The sequence below is a fragment of the Anarrhichthys ocellatus genome, unplaced genomic scaffold (assembly GCF_004355925.1).
Source record: "Anarrhichthys ocellatus isolate YVR2014 unplaced genomic scaffold, GSC_Weel_1.0 scaffold11, whole genome shotgun sequence".
Taxonomy (NCBI): Eukaryota; Metazoa; Chordata; class Actinopteri; order Perciformes; family Anarhichadidae; genus Anarrhichthys; species Anarrhichthys ocellatus.
Window position 1 is genome coordinate 2,950,435 of NW_022280041.1, and position 20,430 is coordinate 2,970,864.

Consider the following 20,430-nt stretch of genomic DNA (forward strand, 5'->3'; position numbering starts at 1 on the left):
CAACATACAAGTGAACTCACAGCTTTCATCCTTGATATTTTGTTCAATATTATACAATAAACATTGACCGATTTTAAATAACATACGACTCTGCTTCTTAATAATGTGACAGATTCACTGATATGTGTAATTCTGGGCGTGCTAAAGCTCGGCATCGATACGCCCTGATACCGTAGGATTTAGGACACACACGATGATCCGATGAATCATGTTCTACTTCAAGCATAACATGACTCAACTTACCTCCAGGAGTCGGTGTCTGGGTTGTACATCTCGACGCTGTCTAGGTTGGTGTTGATCTCCTTATCTCCACCAATGGCATAAAGACGCTCTTCGTGTACCACCACTGAGAAGTTGCTTCTAAACTCCTGCATGTCAGCGAGCCTTTTCCAGCTGTCCTGTACGGGGTCATAACTATGTGTGCGATGAAAGAAAAAAGGTAAAGATGGAAATGTTCAGATCCCAGCTGTGCATCTGTGGAACAATCTAGGTTATTCAAAGTGAGAAGAGGATATTTGTGCACCAGTTGTGTCCTTTTACCTGTAGGCAGATTTCATCATGTCATCCTTGCAGTAGTAGTAGCATCCTCCAAACACATACAACTTTCCCACCATTGCTGCTATTCCATGCCTGAACTTTGGCTTGTCTGGCATCTCACCCAGCCTCCTCCACTCAATCTTCTTCACCAAGCCTATACCACTGCGTAAGGAGTTTGCAAACCACAGTTCCCTGCTTGGTATGCGCTGTCCCACATCTGGGTCCAGCTGGTCTCCCCCGACCACAACCAGGGCGTCTTTGGGACGTCGGACCCGGCACTGATCCTGGGTTTCTGGAAGGTTGAAACCAAATTCCTTGAGCGCTGAACCATAGAGTTCTGCCTCTTTGTTTCCGAAGCTCTCCATGCGTAGGGTAATGGCCCTGACCTCCCTGAACTCTCGAAAGGTCATGAGGGGGAACCGGACTCCGGTCATCAGTACGCCAGCCTGGCCCGACCTCTCTTTAGGATTAGCCTCAATCCAACAGATTACGGCTCGAAATACAGCCAACTCTGAGGGCACGCACAGATCATCACAGCAGAGGATGTCCAGAAGCTTCTCTGCTGGTAGGTCCTGAAACTTTGACGTCGCTGACACCTCCCAGAAGTTCTTCAGCACAAAGTCATTGGCTTCCTCGAGCAACTCTGGCATCTCATAGGCTTCAGCAAATGATGCCACATCCAGGCAAGAGCTTGCCTCCATTTCCTGACTCATGAATTTGAGGCAAAGCGAGAGGGCATGCTGGAACTGAAGCTGGAGCACTGTGCAGGAGATCTCGAAGACACAGTCCCAGCTAAGTGGAAGAGTTCCACTGTAGGAGCAGCAAATCAGAGCCTCTAACTCAGAAGGTGACAGGAAGGGAAGGGCAATGCATGTCTGGTTGGATTCCCTCATCCCGCAGGTGAACATGCTGCGGAAGTAGTCACTGCTTGCTGCCAGGATAACTCTGTGGACTGGAGACAGACAAAAGAAGAGCTCAGTTGATCAATATCAAACAATCAACAAGATACCTACAAATTGCATGACTCTATACTAACCATGGAATACAGCACCGTCCACATCCAATATCACATCATACCCAACTCTGTCTGCCCACAACTGATTGATGGACTGGAGAGTAATCTTCATCTGTTCAAGGGCAGATATCTTTCGCTCTTCCTTCTTCGGACTGCCACCTTCTTTCACCCGCTCTTCTTTGTTGCAGAGATCCAGCACTCTAGGAATGCCCAGAGCTTGAGCTGCAGCCATAATCGAGGACATGCCGTCTTTGTTCAAAGACAACACAGCTCCAGTGTAGGCAAACTCCAAAACTGCCTGTAGCCCAACATGATCAACCTCAGGAGACAGAGACACTGACCGCCTTCGGACTTCTACATCATTATCGTTGCCTGATCGTACTCCACTTTCATCCCTCAGTCTTTCTTGGATGAAGGAGCTGACAGCAGCAAGAATAGGGGAGTGTACGTGAAAGCCGTTCCCGTTGTCAGTGGTCAGAGTGAGGTCTGTGAGAAGAGATGAATCCCAGAATTCCTTCAGGGCAATGAATACCTCTTTAGGATAGGTGTCAATGCGGTATGTGTGGACTTTATCGCCAAGTCCTTCATCCCAGAATGCTACCTCTCTCACATGCTGCCCAATTCCTTCCAGACTAGCACCACTCATCCCGACCTCCGACCCCTGTTTTTTACCCCTCCCACTCATCAGCCCCATCCTGGAGTCATTGTACGCCACGATCCTCCTCAGTTCGCGGTTGTCCTGTTCAATCCCTTCTTCGCCACCTTCTTCAATCACTCGTTTCCTCCTCTCCTTGTCTCTCCTCCATCTCTCTTCCCATTCCATTGGAAGGTAATGCCTAGTAAACTCCATGCATGTGGCTGGGCTTTACTTTCTCTTCAAACTAATACCCACAGTGGTCTTTCTGCGGTATTTTTAATTACTGATGACCTCCAGCAAAATCTTGATTTGATGAAGTTACTTTCTCATAACTACTCTTGCTGCCTTCGCAAATCTTTCTGTCCCTCCTAACTCTCTAATAGACTCAATGTTCCTCACTGCATCAACAGCAGCTATTCATAGCTACTGGGTCAGAGAGATTCAGTTTCAACTGAACCTCAGCTCTCACTTCATTGTAATGTTCACCAAGGAAGAAAATGGAGATGAACTTTAATGTTTATTGGAGCCAATAAAGAGCCAGATAAAATATTTTCCCACCATTGACAAGTTTAACCTTGACTTGAAAATAACTTCTGTATAACAAATATCCATCAAGGAGCCAGACAGAAACGGTCTTAAGTGTATTTATGATAACACAATGTTTATGCTGTACTTTATGTTAATGATTATTCCTCATAACATTATTTTCCGTGATATGTTTTATATCCTTAAACCATAAAATAAACTAACCTGGGCTATTTTTTTTAAGTGTCATGCATTTGAAGTCAAATATCAGGGGCACAATTCTGAACAAGTAAATTATAATGATCTTATTCTAGAGTATGTTACAGTCTTTTGTACAAGAAAGATAAAAAAGGGGATCTTGTAGTTGACATTTACATAACGGAAGTGGATGGAAACATGCTTTCATTTGCCTTCTCTTTTGCAGATTTTCTTTAAATTCAGTTAATAATTGGTCTGCATTTGGATGGGAAGCTGGCTAGTGTCAGACTGTTGACATGTACTTTGTTTAAGAAAAAAACTTCTATTCCAGATTTCAACACATTGAAGGCACATAAAAAGTAAAGGTAGAATCACACAAAAACATGGGCCTAGACTATGATGTTAACGGATTGTTAAATTGTAATTCAATAAAAAAATAACGACCAAAAAACAAGTGTCAAGATGCCATGAGGAAATAGGGTAAGGTTTAGCAGCTTATCTGATGTTTTTGCAGCAGCTTTGATTCATGCATTGCTTCACCCAAACAATTATTAAACTGGACTTTCTTATAAACACGCATCTTTTTGCTGTCAGTCATTTCAGTATCGAAAAAAGGACCTCCCAAGCTGAAGAATGGAGAACTTCTCAGTGATGATGGCTGTGTGTTTGCTTGCTGGTCTATCTGAGTGCCAGACTGGAGGTGAGGACAATCAGACCCAGATCACAGAACTCTCACATGAAGACCTGGCAGACGCCTGGGTTGAGCAGGATGCTCTCCAGAATTTAGAAACGCCAACCATTTTGACAACGGCCTCAACAGCAACCCAGCCAAGCTGTAATCCACCCATCTACACGGTGCTGAAGGAGCTGGGGGCTCTAGGAGAAAAGCTTGCAGCTACCGCGAGAGCTCTGGAGGAAACAAACAAAAGGCTGGAGGCCAGTAAGAGAAAACTCTCTGCACTTGAGAACAGTACAGAGTATCAAGGTAATACAAATATGCTAAACAATGGTTGTGCAGAGCCATAGTTTGTCATACAAACCACTTGTTGTGAGCTGAATCGGTCTATTGTGAGCTCACATCAAACTTGTTGTTGCACGTTATTTCATTTTGCAGAAATGATTTGTATTTTTTTTGAAAACTTTTTTTATAATTAGAGTTAGAGTTAATCTGACATGCTGTTTTATTTTGAAGGACAGAATAATGACGTATTCGCGTTTCCATCTCTCAGGGCGGTCTCGGATTGCATTTTCTGCTACATTCTCAATACATGGCACCATTGGTCCTGTGAATGTTCTTTACGCTCTGGTCTACAATCATGTTCTGTTCAACACTGGAGGGCATTACAGCCCAGTCACAGGTCAGTATTCACCGTGTACTTGCTCTTGAATTAGTTGTCAAGTACTGTTTGGTAACTCATGTTGAACAGTGATTTTATTTTACTATTGTTGCAGGTTATTTTACAGCACCAGTGCAGGGAGTCTATTATTTCACTTTCACCTCCTTCGTCTGGAGTGGTAGCTCCAGTGGCAGTTTGTACCGAAATGGAAACCAAATAGTGTCATGGTATGGTACTCTAAATCATTCACGCTCTAGATCTAACAGCACTATCTTGCAGCTACAAGTTGGAGACCATGTCAATGTTCGTCTTTGGGAAAACAGGATGATCAGTAGTCATCCAAATCACTACTCCACATTCAGTGGATTTTTGATTTTCCCTGTTTGAAGTTCATGAAAAATATTTACAGCTTTTCCAACTTTTAATAATTATTGTCAAAAGATTGCTAAATGTAATGTGACTTTCTGCAGCTGTACACTTCATGTTCAAAATGTTCATTCTCACTTAACTGATTTATGTTAGAGAACATTTAAAGCAATAAGACTTAATTTCATTAATTTAATAGTTTTATTTTTTTATTTCAACAGGTTTTTTTTGGTATACATGTTCAATGTTCTGTAATTTTTTTCTACCACCATTTTCTGATACTTGTAAATCATAATGTACCACATAAATCATAATTTATTTTATTTACATTGTTCAGAAAAGCTCTTTAAAACTGTCAAAAAAATGGCGCGGCTACAAAAACACAGACACTGCTCCTTTTGCTGCTGTATTCTCTTGCACCTTTCAAATACAAATAATGTCTGAAATATATTTACTTTGGATTCTTTGATTTCAAAATCCTCATTGTACAGTCAGAGAAATTCTTCAATTGAATTTTTAGCAATATATTTACTACATATTACTGTAAGTCTAGCATCAAAACAGTACTTCCAAAATACAGTGTGACCACTTGTAATGAATCAATTACCTTGGCGCAGATGGTTTAATCCCTGCTCGTTTAATGTTGAGAATAAGGGGTTTTAGGCTTATTCTACTTTTGCATAGATTGTTAAAATGTGTGCATCAGCTATGTTATATTTTACATAATATTAACACTTGGAGTTGAATGAATAAAGTGCAGAGAACTAAAGACTTATATTAAATCAATAAAAAGAAAACCAATATGTCTGCCTCAAATATTATATTAATCAATAAGATCAAATAAATGACAATACAATAACCCTGAGAACAATCTTTGCCAAATTAAGGTTATTACACACCGCTTAATATGAGTTACATTCCCCTAACATTTGACTAATTTAACAATTCATATCACTGACGCAAATCGTAAAAAGATTTCCAAAAAAGGAAAGTATAAACTCACGGTGTGTTTCTGCGGTACAGGTTTGTCCTTCAATACAAGGCTGTTCAATACAGTTGGTGAACGCTATAATTCAACTCTGTGCAATTCAAAAATATGCTCAGGAAATAAAAAAGAAAAAAGAAAACTTTATCTGAAAGTAGAAATTGGATGGCACATTCTAAGGTATCGCTACTTTTGTAGCATTTAACCAGGATGGTTCTGACACCACAGCACAGTGTTGAACCGTGACTTTCTACAGTTTTACTCAGTTGAAGGTGATGAGGTACTCTGGGTAGGCCTGGTCATCGTGGAAGATCACAAACATGGTGGGCTGCTGCTGGTTGTTCACCAAACTGTCGAAGCAGTCGGTCTGGTCTGAGCCTCGAGGAGGGGTGTCTTTCATGGAAGAATTACCGACCGTGTAACGGCCGGTCAGGACACGAGCCACATACAGCCTCTTCAAGCCTGACGCGTCTGCTGGGCTGTATCTGCTTGCTGAATACTGTGCATTGACAGCAAAGTAAACTCCCTTTCCAAACATGGCAGCTGTGATAGAAATACACAAGAAAAAACACTTTTCAACATCCAAAATACAAATTTAGGTGTTTTTTTTTTTTTTTTACTACTTTGTCCATCTGTGTCTTTATAGCTCTCTTAAATTCACCAAAAAGTAGCATTAGATAATGCCTCATTTGCATATTTAAACTTACAATTACAGAAAGCTTTTTTTTATTGGTTATATCTAATACTTTTTTTTAACCTTATTTCCTTGTAGTGTCCTGCAAAATGTATGGAATTTGTTTTAATACACATCTTTAAATGAGTTTTTTTTCTCAGATTCTGAGCCAGAAATCTCCACTTCAGTAGCACGTACATACACCGACTTTCATTTCATTCATACCTATATTCTTAAGGTTTTCACAGAGGGATTTGTTGATATATAATTCATAGTCTAATATATATGACATTTTATTGCTAAAAACATGGAAAATTGTAGTTTTTTATTGCCGTTGACAGTATTTCCATTTATGGTGTGATATAAAGAGATATCCAAAAAAATCCCGTGGTTAGTATCATATTTATGCTCTGGAGATTTATGCAAATTAGCACATACTTGATAACATAATTTGCATATCCAAACATACAATTTCTGAAAACTTGCAATACAAAAAAGAATTACCTTAACCTACGTAAGTAATCAACTGGGGATGTTTTATGGTGATATGTATTGGTTGAAGTGGTTTACCCTATTCACCTGCGTCTCCCCTTAAAGGAGTAGTTCAACACACTATTCACTTTGTTGCCACAAGGTAGACGAGAGGATCGACACCACTCTCATGAAGCTGCAGACAGAAACCGGTTGGCTTAGTTTGGCATGTGACAACATTGCTTACCGTGTTGTCCTGCGTAGCTCCTGTTAAATCTGTCCCTTTCAATGCAGTGGCATGACTCTGCCGATGTGCCATGGTAGAGAGTCTTCTCCCCAAGGTCTGCTGGGCCATTTTTGGCAAATATACGCTGCCTACACACAGTATAGGCATGCCACAGGTAGTAGTTTTGCACCCGCTCAATCTGAGATCAGAAAAACAATCAATTACTTGTTCTGTACTGTAGGTTTTTAATGTGAGAAACGTGTGCTTTTGTGTTCTTATAGTCACTTTTTGGATGTTGTATTTAGCCATTTTGAGGAAGCCCTGGGCTACAGTCTGGTACTCTGGTGAGTTAGGTTGCAGCTGGATCTTTTTAAACACTTCTCCGTGCATAGGTTCCCATTCTGTTGGCAACTCTACGGCTGAAGTAGAAGTCACATGAATTAATGTTTTAAAGACATGAAAAAAAGAGGATGGTTTTAACATGAATCTAAAGTAAAACTACAAAATGTGACATACCCGTTTCAGACTTGCTCCTTTTCACTTTGTACATGACGCCTGTTAGCAGATTGGTGGCTGCTTGTGTTCTCAGGTTGACTTCCAACATCATGCCGTTTGGTGCCGTCAATTCTACAAACACTTGTTTCTCCAGGTGAGCCTCCTCAAGCATGTAGTTGTCATGCATGTTCAGCTCTTGCCAGGCCTTATTTATATCCTGAATCGACCACTGCACAGTAAGAGCCAACATGGCTTCTTCTTTGTCTTGGAGGTCTTCGCAAAATGCCTCTTGGATTGCTCTGTTTATAAGCTCGAAGACGCCCAACACGTCCTCTTTTAGGCCTGTCAGCACATAGACCTCCTTTCCTGACCCTGACCGATCTCTAGCTTCAGCTCGGGCTGCGTTTCCTGCTCGGTTGCCGTTCACACCCTCAGAACTTTGACGCCTCCTGCACTCCAGGCTTATACCCAAGACTTTGACTTTGGCCTGCACTGCCTCCAGCTCCATCCCATCAAGCCTGGAAAAATGATGTACATCCACCTCTCTCTCTACCAGCTGCTTCTGCAGGATCCCCTCCAACTCTTTCTTCACTGTCCTGATGCTGTCTGGACTACAACTGATCACACTTACTACAGCTGGCGGTGGCTTTGAGGAGGCGAAGGTTTTGCCTTGAGGTGTTGAAGTTGTGGAGGTTTTTGAATACTTGTCGTGCCACTTCTTGAGCTTTTGTTTCGCTTTTTCTAAAAAAAAAAAAAAAAAAAAAAAAAAAAGAGCAAAAAGAAGTGAGACACCTCATTTCATCAATTATTTGAGCCCAGATAAGATAAAATACAAAGGGAAACGAAAAGAGGAGAGAGAGACACAAAGCAGCTACAAAGAGACACAAAACCACAGAGAGATATGTAACAACTGTAAAGACACACAAAACAACAAGAGATATTAACAAATATTCAGTTTGTGTGTCTTGCTCACTGGTAGGAGAGCTGGTGGGGTCTGTGACCAGGAGTCTCATAATCTGCCCATGGCTTATAGCCATCATATTATGTGCCAATCTTACCATTTATCAATATATATCAATATGTTGTGAAGATAAAATTACTTTGTTTTGTGCAAGAAAACAAGTGTTCTGTATGCTAAACTGACACATTTCCTAATAATACACCTTATAAAAGAGTTGGAAGTTATAACAAATGGCAAATAGGTCGGTCCGTACATTCTTTTGGATCCAGACTGAAATTTCACAACAACTGTCATTTAATTGAAGTTAATGAAATTCACATTAGCTGGTCTTCATCTGACGGAAACACCTCAACATCTATTGGAGTATAACTAAGACCTATGGCTCATCAGCCTCTGCTGTATTTTCCGTTTAGTGCTAATTAACAAAAGTTAGAATGCCAAGTTCACGAACCTGGTAGATAAAAACTGATAACAATTAGGTACAAAATACAACATTTTTCAAGCTTTACAGATGAACACAAACCTCTAAGACTGAGGTGGCGAGCAGCTGTTTGTCGAAAGCGGTTCTCCAGCTCTGCTCTGAAAAAACATAATACAGGGCAGGAAGTTTACAACAAACAATGCAACCCATGATAAAAAATAGTTTAACTTTCTGTTCCATTGTATGAGTAAGATTTATATCTGACCTGAAAGCCTGGAAGACCGATTGCTGGAAGATGACAATGCGGATCAGTGTGAGGGAATTTGGTTTCAAGTCACTAACAGCTGAGGTCATGCCATCCAGCATGGCTTTACAAGCTTTGTCAGAGTCCATACCAGCCACACCTGATGGGATAAATAGAGAATGATCAGATACCACCAATGATGCCATTGACATTGTTATTATGACCTTTTTTTTTATCATTTTAGATTTACTATAATTGAAGAAAAGTATTTTCATGCTACTAAAGGCCACCAGAAATGCATCTGTAGAATTACGGATCTATTACTAATTTATACCTGAATACATTTACTTCATGTGTTATTATATATATATATATATACTTATAAGTGAGATTTGTAATCAAGCTTAGATGTAAACCCTGAAATTCCAACTACATTAGGGTGGTTAAGACAAATCTGGTGTAGCCCTCAATGCACAAAGTACACATAAACACACACACACGCACACAGCACAAACCAGTATTGATGGCTGGGAAGGCCACTGAGCTGTAGCCTTTGCTCTCACACTGCTTCAGTATCTTTTTGCAGTTCTTCCGAATAATCTGAGTGTCACACTTGAAGCTAGCATGAATGATTTCCTGACAGCCAAGCAACCCGGGTCCTGTGGTGCACATGTAGTCTGCTGGGATGCCCACTGATAAAAGACATAAAAGCATATACGACCATGAAAACAGTAAAACATTGGATTTGTGTATAATATGTTGGTTGATTAAAATGTAGCACAAGTTTAAACAAAATCTCCAGAAAATAGGTAAATGTGAATTAATTTGTCTTTCCATCCTTTACTGTTGGACAGTAATGTTCACAACCCAAAACTCTACAAAGTATTTTTGCAGCATTTACATTTAGCTCCCTCTCAAGGCTTACCTTGTGCCAACTGTGCCTGGACACTGGGCCCTGCTGTAGTCACAATGGCTTTAGACACACCTGTGAAGTTTGTGAACACACAGTTACTGTAGGTTCTCAAATATAAATATAATGTATACAAAACTCTCAAAAATAACACCAGTTTGTGGTGCTGTGGTCCTCTACACGTATATTAAAAGTCAATCCAAATATTTAGAAAATCAAATCTTACCAGATGGGTTGTTGGAGAAGTTAGTTGTGTTGACAATGGCATCAGTGCTCTCCTGAATGATGTCACCGCGGACCATCTGGAGCTTGACTCTACCCAGCATGGCTGTGACCTCACCATCAGTTACGGAGACATGGCGGTAAAAGGAAGCTAAAGACACAAAAGTAAAAAAAAGCATGTTAGCCAGAACTTTAAAAAAGCTAATATGTTGGTGGCAGTGTTTGGGAGCCTCTTTAATGTTTTCTGCTCCCTTGTGGCCTTAAATAAACAGTGTTTCCATTCAAATATTTTTAAAGTATAACATCAGAAAAGCTACATGGAGACGGAAAAAATTAATAAAACTTCCTTAAATGAGAAAAAAAAAAAAGTTTTGGTGGATTTTGCTTTTGTCGAAGAAGAGTTGGCGCTCCAAATGGGATATGGAAACGACTTTGCAGAATTAATTCTGAGTTAGCGAACATTTAATTCCAATGACTGATCAGTTGTTTCTGTTGTTGGCGTTGTCTCGGAATATACTCATAACGTGCAAATGCTTGTCTAATGACGACATGAAACATGGCCAAAACTAGCTGACATGAAAGTACAATTAAACTTGCCCAAATAGAACATATTCTTGACGACCTCTCCATTTTTCTCTCGTAGATGGGCAACCAGACTTCCGGTTTTGCCGGGGGGTTAGAGCCATGTGTTGCCTAAAGTGCCAACCTCTGATCAAACTACGCTGTAGCAGAGTTTATTTGCTCATTTCAAAAGTTTGCTCAAAATTTGCTTGACAATTAACAGGAAACATGGCTAATCATTATCTTACTGATTGATTGAAGAAACAAGTAATGTATCAAACTCTTGCTCAACCGGACATTAAAAAATAAAAATATGCACACTAACCTTGGTCTGGGTTAGCGTCGTTGGTGAATCCTCTGAGATGCAGAGTTTCCTGGGCAGACTGGAAGGCCTGCAGTGATGAAGTGACGAGTTTAATTCCAGTTCCACATGCAAAACAAAAAAACTATTGCACTCCATTTTTTTTGTTACAAGGCACTGCATTATCTTTACCTTGCTGGAATCTTTGTCATTGGGGTGGATGACAAAACGGACCAGGAAAGATGTTCTGGTGTCCCGGTCCTGTTCAAATTTACGGACCTCCTCCAGTAAAACCCTGGATGCCACGCTGTGAGGAAAATGCAGGACAAAACCGGTCCCAAGCACAGGGAAGGCAACAGAACTGAAGCCTCTGGTATGACAGGAAGCCAGAATTTTTCTGATGCCCTGTCTCATAGTCTGGAAGATTGAATGATTATAAGGTTACTAAACCCCTTAGTTTTTAAGGGAGTAAGAACAACAAAACACAGACGCAGTAAAGACAAACCTGGTTGCACAAAAACCTACAAGGACATATTCAACACACAAATTCACCTGGATGGCAACTCCATGTTGGTTATTATCCCAGGGAAGAAGGTTGAGGAAGAACACTCCTTTAGATTGAAGGGTAGGCAAACCCGCCACCAGGACTGTGTTGCCAGGCAATGTTGGTCCTCCTGCTTCCTTATGGAAATTTGCAGTCAGCTGAGGTCCAACCATGACTGACAAAGCGTTTCCAACACGGATTGAGGTGGGATCATGGCCAAGCATAGGGGTTACTATGCAATCCACCTAGGAGAATACAGCAATCTAATTTCATCCATGTTAACACTTAAATGTTCCTAAACAGAAAGTAGATTATGTATGCAAACAGAGCATGGTACCAGCACCAACAGCAGATTACCTTGTGAAACATCCAGAATCAAATCAATTTAGCTCAGTTTCTCACCTGCTGGGTCTCCAGGGTTCCCTGAATGATCTCTACATGGACACCATCTTCAGGAGCTCCACCAGTGGCTCCTCTTTGGAACCCCGGATCTCTTGGTGCAGCATTTCCGCTACTTATCCCTTGGAGAAGCCGGTCACATGCTTCCTGCATGGCCCTCACCACCTCTCCTCTGTTATCAATCAGGATAACTCTGCTCAGACTTCGGCCTCCCTGACTACCAAACTTTTTCACAGCAGTTACAATAGCGTCAGAGCACACAGCGACGGGAACACCAAACACACCTGAGCTGATACAGGGCAGGGCTATAGACCTTAAATCCTTTGCCTCTGCTAAATTTAGAGCAGACTGGACAGTTGTCTCCAGTAAGATCCTCTCTCTGCCACCTGATTTTCCTCCTACAGGCCCAACAGCATGCAGCAGTATCTTACAGTTTAAGTGTCCCCCTGTGGTCACTACCACATCACCTGTAGGAACTTTTCCAGTCCGCTTTACTATATCTCTGCTCTCCTTCTGCACCTGAGGGCCACCCGCTTTACTCAGTGCAGCAGCGACCCCACCACAGTGGTCCAGATCTTCGTTGGCAGCGTTCACTAGGGCATCAGCTTCCTGTTTGGTGATGTCACCCTGACACACCAGCACCTGGAACCCGTCACGAAGGCTGTAGCTAGCAACTGTTGTGTTTACTCCACTCAATCCTGCACCAGATGCCAAAATCTGTCTTGTAGCGTGAGCTTGTTCCTGAAGCTGTACGAGACACTTCTGAGAATGAGCAACACTTAAAATGTTGACTCTTCCAGTGGAACTTTCAAAATACCTTACTGCCCCTGGTAGGTCAATGGTGATTCTATCCTGAACAAGGGAGTCCAGAAATGGGCCCAGTTTGTTCCTGATCTCGGTCACTTTTCCGGATGGACCTTCCAGCACCACCATGGGCCCAGGGAAAGATGTTGAAGGATGGAAGGTAACCCCTGAATAGTCAAACCCATGCAGCTGCAGGAATTCTGGTAAGAGTTGTACTAACTCTGAGTAAGGAAGAATGACTTGGCCTTCTATGCTTGACTCATCCAAAATAAACTGTATGACAACTTCATTTAGCTCTTCGACCTCTTTGGTGTGGCCCAGTAGGCACACCGTGCTGTCTGGGCCAAACACGACCTGAGCCCTGTATTGCCCTTGGTTCATTTCATTTGTCTTGGGCTTTAGCTTTTCACGAAGATCAGTCGGCACAGAAGAGCAGTTAGGAACATCAATCTTGACTTCCTTGAATTTTTCTTTCAGTTTTTTTTCTGTGTCATCCAGTTTATTAGCAGACACGGTGAAGAAACGTACCTCCGTGTCTCGTAACTCTATTTCCACCTTGCCACCAACCCCTAAAAAGTCCCCCAGCACCCCTGCACCGCCGTATGCCTTTCTCAAGAAGGCCAAAAGATGTGGGCTCATGTCAGAAACGGTCCTTTCGAACACAAGATTCTCCTGCTCAGAGATAGAATCTCCAGCCTTAAGAATCTCCTCCACAGAACCTTCCAAAACTAACTGACCTGCAGCTCCCTGCGTGACCTTCACTTCTGGAAAATCTTGTCGCAAACTGGGCTCCATCTCTTTCCAGAGGAGGCGGAGCTTGGCCTCGCCCAGTCGACGAATGCTTTTTTGCTTCTCACTGGAACCTGACCGTCGTTTAACATGCGAGTCCTCTACAGCCATCAACATGGCCTTCACTTGAGAACGCTCCCCAACCACAATGGCCATCCCATCCTCGCTGTACACCTTTACCCCATCTGTGGTCTGACGAGAGCTGCAGGACTTAATTAAAGCTTTACCTTTGTGAGGGTCCACCTCACAGTGGCACATATAGCCATCAAAGAGTTTGTCTACCTCGGCTTTCCAATTTCTAACTGCAGCACCAGCTTGAGCTAACCGGCTAACTAAAACCCTCCGCTCCTCTGGGTACAGCTGGGCAGAGCAGGCCACAGAGCTGAGTGCTTCCTCTAGTTCTTTCACAGCCTTGGGGCACTCCTTTAGATAACGTAGGAGGTGAGAATCAAGTCGTAGTTCATATTCTTCGCCACTTGTTAGCAGGCTTGGGTTAAGACTGGACGGCTGTGTCTGCTGTTGGAAAGACATATATTAATTTGGTTTTCAGTATATGACAAATTGATGTTCATTACATGCACACATTTTTTTTAAATGATTGAGACACTTGCACAACAATTGAACACATACTCTAAAGCATTTCTATGAAGTCAGTTTCAATTATTCCAATCAAACTTTACTCAGTAAGTGCTTGTGATGCTTTATAATGATAATACCATATATTTTTACAACCAGTTGGACATCATTTTTTTCCTACATAGTGTATTGTGCAACAGTTGCTCCGAGACACTATTTTAGAAGACTGTCCACACTGACCTGTGATGATGTTGAGTCCAGTTTTGGACTAACTGACTGTCTTGTAGTCGAGGATGTGATGGGAGAGCCGGCGGAAGGTCCCGGGGTGCTTCGCACAGTCAGCACCAGAGGACCCCCGTCAAACTCCAACACATGTTCAGATCTCTGCAGGACTCTTTCCTGAGCTGAGACAGAAAAGGATTTATTACTTATGACAAAAACTAAACAAATACAAAAGAGCTGAAAAAAACGATAAAGTGATGCAAAAGATACAAAACAATCACAAAGACAAGCAAAACATCAGAAAAGAGAAGCAAAATTATTACAAAGAGACACAAAACGACTGCAAAGAGACAAAAGGCAACTTCAGATTGATGCAAAAATGCTCATTATATAACCAAAAAGCAACGCAAGACAACTAGAACGAGTTGCAAAACAACCGTTGAGAGACACAAAACAACCACAAAGAGACGCAGGGTTCCTGCAAATACACCAAATGACTACAAAGAGACAGAAAACAATGGCCACTGTCTCTGCCCAGGAGCCCCTGCGTGTCCATCCACGCTTTACAATGCGTGTGCAGTCTATCACTTTAACTTGGCTGCCGTTTGTTCCGCACCCTGTCAAGTGGTGGTGAAGTTATCAGTGCGGTGCAGTGATCAGCCGGAATAAAGGATAGGCAATGACATTATATTCGTTTGTTGATGATTGTTATTTATCCTCTGAAACCGCAAATACCGCATCAACAGGCGTAGTTCAAGATTCATCCTGTGGCGTACTAGAGCGTGATGAGCGCTCTAGTACGCCACAGGATGAATGTGAAACTAGAATATGTTTTGAAATGAAGACAGTGAATATACTGTACAGTAGCCTATGCTAAAGTCAAATTGACAGTCAAAGAGTGTGGATGTGGCTCTATAAGCAGTTGGTCTCTTTCATTACCCCCCAGATATAATCGAATGAGATCAACATGTTTGCAGTGCAGCATACTTTCACTTTCACCAGCACAAGACGACACACTTTAAGAAATCATCGACAAGTGACCCAATTGAACAGATAAAGGTTTAAAATCACGTCTTCTTACCATCTCGCTTATTAAAAGCAATGCTGTAAACGTGATCGTGCACGTTTGTTATCGAGCCGCAGTCTCCACCACCGGATTTGCGTCGCACGGTAAAGTATTTTCCTATTTTCTTCTTTTGCTTTTCGTCCAGACCGGGACCCTCGAAGAAGACGGGATACTGGTAAGGACCCTCCATGGTGTGAACGCTTGATAGACTTTATAATTAAAATACGTACAGGAGCGGACTGCAGTGGAACCGGGTGCCACTCTATTTCCCGGTTTCGAGGAGGTTTACTGAACTAAGCCAAGATGAATGTGGCAGAGCCTCTTTAAGAGTGGTGCAAAGTGAAAGTAAATGTACTCGAAAGGCGTTGTTAAAGGAACAGTGTGTAGCATTTAAGGGGATAGATTGACAATCGTATTATTAACTATGTTTTATTTAGTGCATCACCTGTAAATAAGAATGCATGAAATGCAGATTTTTGTAAATATTCTATTGCAAACGTTACCAGTTTTCTCCTGTGGACGGCAAAAAGGAACAGTGTGTCACATTTAGGGGGATTTCTGGGCGGAAATGTAATATAATATCCATAACTATGTGTTCATTAGTGTATAATCGCCTTAAGGAATCAATAAAGAATCGTGTTTCTGTTATAGAACGAGCCGTCACGTCGTAGGGAGCCTGTCTTCACTATATTTAAGCAGCAAATCAATTCTATCATTTGTTAAATATTGCTCATTGCTTTCTTTAACAGGTCATTTCATGCATAATTATATCATTATAATAATCTTCTCTTAGTTAAATGATAAACGTGAGAAATGTCAGAGAACTGCTCAGTTGTTTAACATTTTTAATCAGCAGCAGAAAAATCAACTGTTTACATAAAACTCAAAATGAATATGATTAAATGATTACATGGTTTTACACATTTTAAACATCCCCGTATCTTAACCAAAACTAAACATTCCAAATACAGTATATTAAATATTTACTATAGCGAAGCAGTATATAGGTGTGTGTATGTATTTTCTCTTATTGTACCACACTGATGCAAAATACACCCTCAAGAGACGCATAAAAAGCCCACTCTTTAAATCTGAACACTTCCTCATTGAATAACAGACGATCACTGTTTGTTATCTCTCATCCAGCCATGATGAAGGATGTCAGTCAGATGTTCCTGAATCAGGACAAGGAGACAGAAAAAACCATATCGCAGGGTTACATTTAATTACGAAATGTGTGTTATAATTGACATTCTGTTATAGCCGCACTGATCTCATCTGTAAACTGATTTTCCTCCCGTCTAGGCCATGATACCGACATGTGGCACTGTGCCATTTAATAAAATGAGAAGAAAGAATTCTAGAAATATGACGTCTGCAGCTAGTGAGTTATAATTATTTGTTATTGCTGAACTTACAAGCACAGATGAAATTATGAGTTTCCTCTTCCAACCACCAGAACCACTTGTGTTCATCTCCTGCGCTCATGGCCACAGCGATGTCACAGTCCTCCGTCTTGTTTCCTGGGGCCCAGTTATTATAGCAGACCAGGTTATCACTGACCCAGAACCATAAATCCAGAGGGCAGCTGTAGCGCAGTCCCAGCCAGACGTAGGGACTCTTGGCCTGTTTGGCTTTCTCTTCGACCCATCCCTGCTGGCGAGGGTTAGTGATGGAGACCAGGTCACTGTTGTTCCTTCTGCAGTAATTCAAGGCATCCTCCCAGGTCTTGTTCTCCTTGATCAGGTTCAGTTTATCTGTCATGGTAGAGATAGACACAAACACAGGATCATAGCAGCAGCTTTGTTGGTGTTCTCTTGATTGTTGAGAGCACTGCGCTGCAATATGGCCACTTTAAATCACTGCCTAAATGTTTGGTGCTGATGCTGATGATCTTTAAATGCCTTCCGCCACTTTTAAGGAACATTTAAGGGGCTCTATTGGAAGAAATGGGATTTCATGTTATTAAGCATGTTCTCTTTAGTGTATAATCACCTGAAAATAGTAATCTTTGTGTTCTGCTTAGAATGAGCCGTTTATATCTGCATACGGAGCGGGTCCTCTTCAAGGATTCGGCCGCCATGTTTCTACGGTAAACCAGAAAGGACAAAACCAACCTGCATTGACTACCCGACCGTGATCGGTAAACACAGAGGGGACACCGTTGTTGTGGTCTCCAGGGACGGAAAACAAAAACACGGGAAACCTCTGTTGGTCTTGAGGAGCTGCAGCTTTTATTTCTGCACAAACTGAAACATCCTCCATACATTCACTCAACTAACTCTCTTCTTCCCCGCTGTTGACTTTCTCTCTCTCTTTCTTCAACACTCACTTCCCACTACACAGACACTGGCTCTGATTCAACCTCACCACTAGATGACGCCAAAACCCTACATAGTGGTCCTTTAAGTGACATTTTATTTTAGAGCTAGCAGCGTCATAACAAAGTCTCTAACATAAACAGGATTAACATGTAAAAGCAGATGGAGCTCGTGTACATGTAGCAAATAAGTACTCACCATCATAGCAGAAGAAGGGTTTTGTGTTACTGCATTCATCAGAGCTCCATTTTCCATTTGACACAGTCATAGCACATTTCTTGTCGCCCTCATCAATAAATTGATCCGGATCCCAGGATCTGAAAGAGAAACTACTCCCATTTGACCACCTCCAGGTGTCTCTGAACAGGCCGATCCAAACAAATTTGTAAAGCTCTATCTTCTTGAATTCTTCGTCATTTAACTGTGTGGGTCCACTGATCAGGTCAGTGTGACGTTCTCTGCAGTAGCTCTGAGCCTCTAGCCATGTTTTCGATTCGTTAATCAAATGGTATTTGTTTTGATTGTTTTCTGTGGAATGAACAGAAAAACTTAAGAAATACACATTTTCATTAGTTATTTCCTCTCATAAAATCCTATATTCTCACTTTAAACATATGAATTAAACATGTGAGATAGATTAACATGATTTCACTGCAGGTTCAGATATTTAGATGAAAGTGTTTGGGATAATAAGGTGGATCACATCATTTCTTGCAGAACATAATAAAAATAAAAGTAGCCCTGATAAGGATTCATTTGTGGATTTTTTTTTTATCCCCATACCTCCAAAAAAAAGATGAAGTATATGTCCACATGGAAAACTATTGTTAGACAGGTTGATATTCTTTATACACATAACATTGTTAGCCACATATTCTCACCATCGTAGCAGATAAATGGATATCTACGATGACAGTGGTCATCGATCCATTTGTGATTCTTCATCATCACACAGTTCTCAGGATGATTTACATCATTCGGCTCACCACCAACCCATTCTGTCTCATTAGCATTGAACTCCACCCCTGGCAGAGACCAGAGCCACTTCCTGTCGACATTGCTTTGGTTGCGCAGTCCAATCCAGGCTCCACCTTGATTCCTTGCTAAGTCACTGAGTCTCTTCATATCTGTCATATCAAACACTTTGGCCAGGTCAGTGAACTCATCTCTGCAATGCGTCTGGGCTTCCTCCCAGCTCTTGTTCTGCTCAACAAAGTGGTACTCGTAGAGGCGACACAGGCAGAAGGAACACTGACCTGATAACAGAGATAATAAATGTGGTCAGTACTGGAGGAGAGAGAATAGCAAGAATGTTATAAAATTACATCATGCCCCTTCATTTAAAATGGGGCTCTGAGTGCACTTAAGCAGTGTGAGACGTACAATTGTTTTTAGCTGAAGTGATTCTAGCTAAAATAAATGAAAACAGCAGCAGATGATCCACTTACCCATCAGAATGAGCACAAACAGACTCCACTGCATGTTTGCTCTGTTAGATGAAACTGATATTTTAGTGTGCAGTGAACCAAACACAATGATTTTAACAGCTTGTCTCCATCTGTTTGTTCAGTTATAATAAAACACACGACCACTCCCTCCAGTGTACAAAGTTAAGTCTGATAAGGAAGAGGAATGGAAGGAAATATGCAAACTGTAGTCAAAACAGAACTAACAATATGCATGCAATAATGTTCTTCTTTTTATTATCCAAGGTCACTTATTTGAATAGTTTACAGATAATACAACAAACTAAAATGAATCTTTCTGTGTGAGCTTGTGATGTTCTGGTGTTTGCTTCTATTATCAGAATTATTGTCATTTTCTTCAATGTACAGGTGATACAAGCAACAAGAGGAACACCTTGTGAGATGCTGTCGGTCACGACAACGTATCAGTCAAATCAACGGACTTCTGACTCAATGTCATGAAACACTATACATTGCACTGTGAGCATTTATTCTAATTGATTGCATTTCATATTCAGGTGTTCATGTTATTGTGTCCACCACTTGTTAAAGCTAGAAAATTACGTATTTTACTGCAAAGTTGCAATTACAGTTGTGCTGTCGTTATGAATCATACCATAAAGTCTGGTCAAGTTTCTGTATTATGAGTGAACAAACCCGACTGTAAGTTATATTTAGTGTCATAGGAGGAGTAAGATATGCTGCTAATTAGTATTCACTAATACAACAATATAAAGAAATAAGCAGATTTGTTTTGTAAGTCAAATAAAAAAGTCAAAGTTTCATTCTGATTTGATGTTAGATTACGTGAAGTATGAACTGAAGAAAGACAATGTTGCACTGTCCACCTCTGCACAATAAACACTAGATTAAAATGACAGAAAACAATCGTAACTTACATCTTGTGAGTCTTCCTCTTAGACGCTTCACGCTGGTGTCTCTCCTCACGTACTGATGAAGACTCACACATCAACCAGGCAGGTGCTCTCTTTTAGCCGCCTGAACGCCAACATTTGAATATTGAAATACAGAAGTCGGAGACGTCCATTAGAGAGGAGAAAGGATCCATTGATGACAAGTCATTTACATGATGTAACAGGTAAACAGAGAGGAACACACACTTCCCTGTTGACCGTCCAACATGCAGAAAGAACGGCA

The 20,430-nt window shown here is 41.3% G+C and overlaps 3 protein-coding genes across 4 annotated transcripts; all 3 read right to left on the reverse strand.

The window, feature by feature from the left end:
* Window positions 1-239: 239 nt before the first annotated feature.
* Window positions 240-2,402, reverse strand: LOC116385448 (kelch-like protein 33). The gene is made up of 3 exons (XM_031850948.1): window positions 1,574-2,402; window positions 541-1,489; window positions 240-414 (listed from the first exon to the last, which is right to left on the reverse strand). Exons 1-3 carry the CDS (start codon window positions 2,400-2,402, stop codon window positions 240-242), a joined length of 1,953 nt encoding a protein of 650 aa, XP_031706808.1.
* A 1,751-nt stretch (window positions 2,403-4,153) lies between these two features.
* On the reverse strand, window positions 4,154-15,841 carry LOC116385769 (protein mono-ADP-ribosyltransferase PARP14-like). Of its 2 annotated transcripts, none has more exons than XM_031851483.1 (15): window positions 15,501-15,841; window positions 14,438-14,601; window positions 12,032-14,134; window positions 11,638-11,874; window positions 11,278-11,502; window positions 11,110-11,176; window positions 10,228-10,374; window positions 10,017-10,076; window positions 9,607-9,783; window positions 9,113-9,251; window positions 8,950-9,005; window positions 7,487-8,206; window positions 7,256-7,389; window positions 6,992-7,169; window positions 4,154-6,143 (listed from the first exon to the last, which is right to left on the reverse strand). In XM_031851483.1, exons 1-15 carry the CDS (start codon window positions 15,673-15,675, stop codon window positions 5,863-5,865), a joined length of 4,863 nt encoding a protein of 1,620 aa, XP_031707343.1. In that variant the 5' UTR covers window positions 15,676-15,841; the 3' UTR covers window positions 4,154-5,862. The 2 variants fall into 2 exon arrangements, with proteins under 2 accessions (XP_031707343.1, XP_031707342.1); XM_031851482.1 differs by having other exon boundaries at window positions 12,032-14,137.
* Window positions 15,842-16,322: 481 nt separating this feature from the next.
* On the reverse strand, window positions 16,323-20,223 carry LOC116385717 (macrophage mannose receptor 1-like). Its single transcript, XM_031851406.1, has 6 exons — window positions 20,172-20,223; window positions 19,255-19,295; window positions 18,688-19,062; window positions 18,005-18,334; window positions 16,904-17,242; window positions 16,323-16,660 (listed from the first exon to the last, which is right to left on the reverse strand). Coding segments are annotated over exons 2-6 (1,080 nt in total). The 5' UTR covers window positions 19,289-19,295; window positions 20,172-20,223; the 3' UTR covers window positions 16,323-16,658.
* Between the last annotated feature and the right edge of the window lie 207 nt (window positions 20,224-20,430).

Excerpts from the sequence above, each read along its gene's own strand:
- LOC116385717 (XM_031851406.1), bottom strand. The coding sequence starts at position 19,288 with ATGCAGTGGAGTCTGTTTGTGCTCATTCTGATGG. Across the intron at positions 18,335-18,687 it reads TCCATTTATCTGCTACGATG|AAAACAATCAAAACAAATAC; the intron begins GTGAGAATATGT and ends TTCATTCCACAG. Across the intron at positions 17,243-18,004 it reads ACCCTTCTTCTGCTATGATG|ATAAACTGAACCTGATCAAG; the intron begins GTGAGTACTTAT and ends CTACCATGACAG.
- LOC116385769 (XM_031851482.1), bottom strand. The coding sequence starts at position 15,675 with ATGGAGGGTCCTTACCAGTATCCCGTCTTCTTCGAGGGTCCCGGTCTG. Across the intron at positions 11,177-11,277 it reads ATGACAAAGATTCCAGCAAG|GCCTTCCAGTCTGCCCAGGA; the intron begins GTAAAGATAATG and ends TCATCACTGCAG. Across the intron at positions 9,006-9,112 it reads TCGGTCTTCCAGGCTTTCAG|AGCAGAGCTGGAGAACCGCT; the intron begins GTCAGATATAAA and ends ATGTTTTTTCAG.
- LOC116385448 (XM_031850948.1), bottom strand. The coding sequence starts at position 2,402 with ATGGAGTTTACTAGGCATTACCTTCCAATGGAATGGGAAGAGAGATGG. Across the intron at positions 1,490-1,573 it reads GGACGGTGCTGTATTCCATG|TCCACAGAGTTATCCTGGCA; the intron begins GTTAGTATAGAG and ends GTCTGTCTCCAG. Across the intron at positions 415-540 it reads ATGATGAAATCTGCCTACAG|TTATGACCCCGTACAGGACA; the intron begins GTAAAAGGACAC and ends TCGCACACATAG.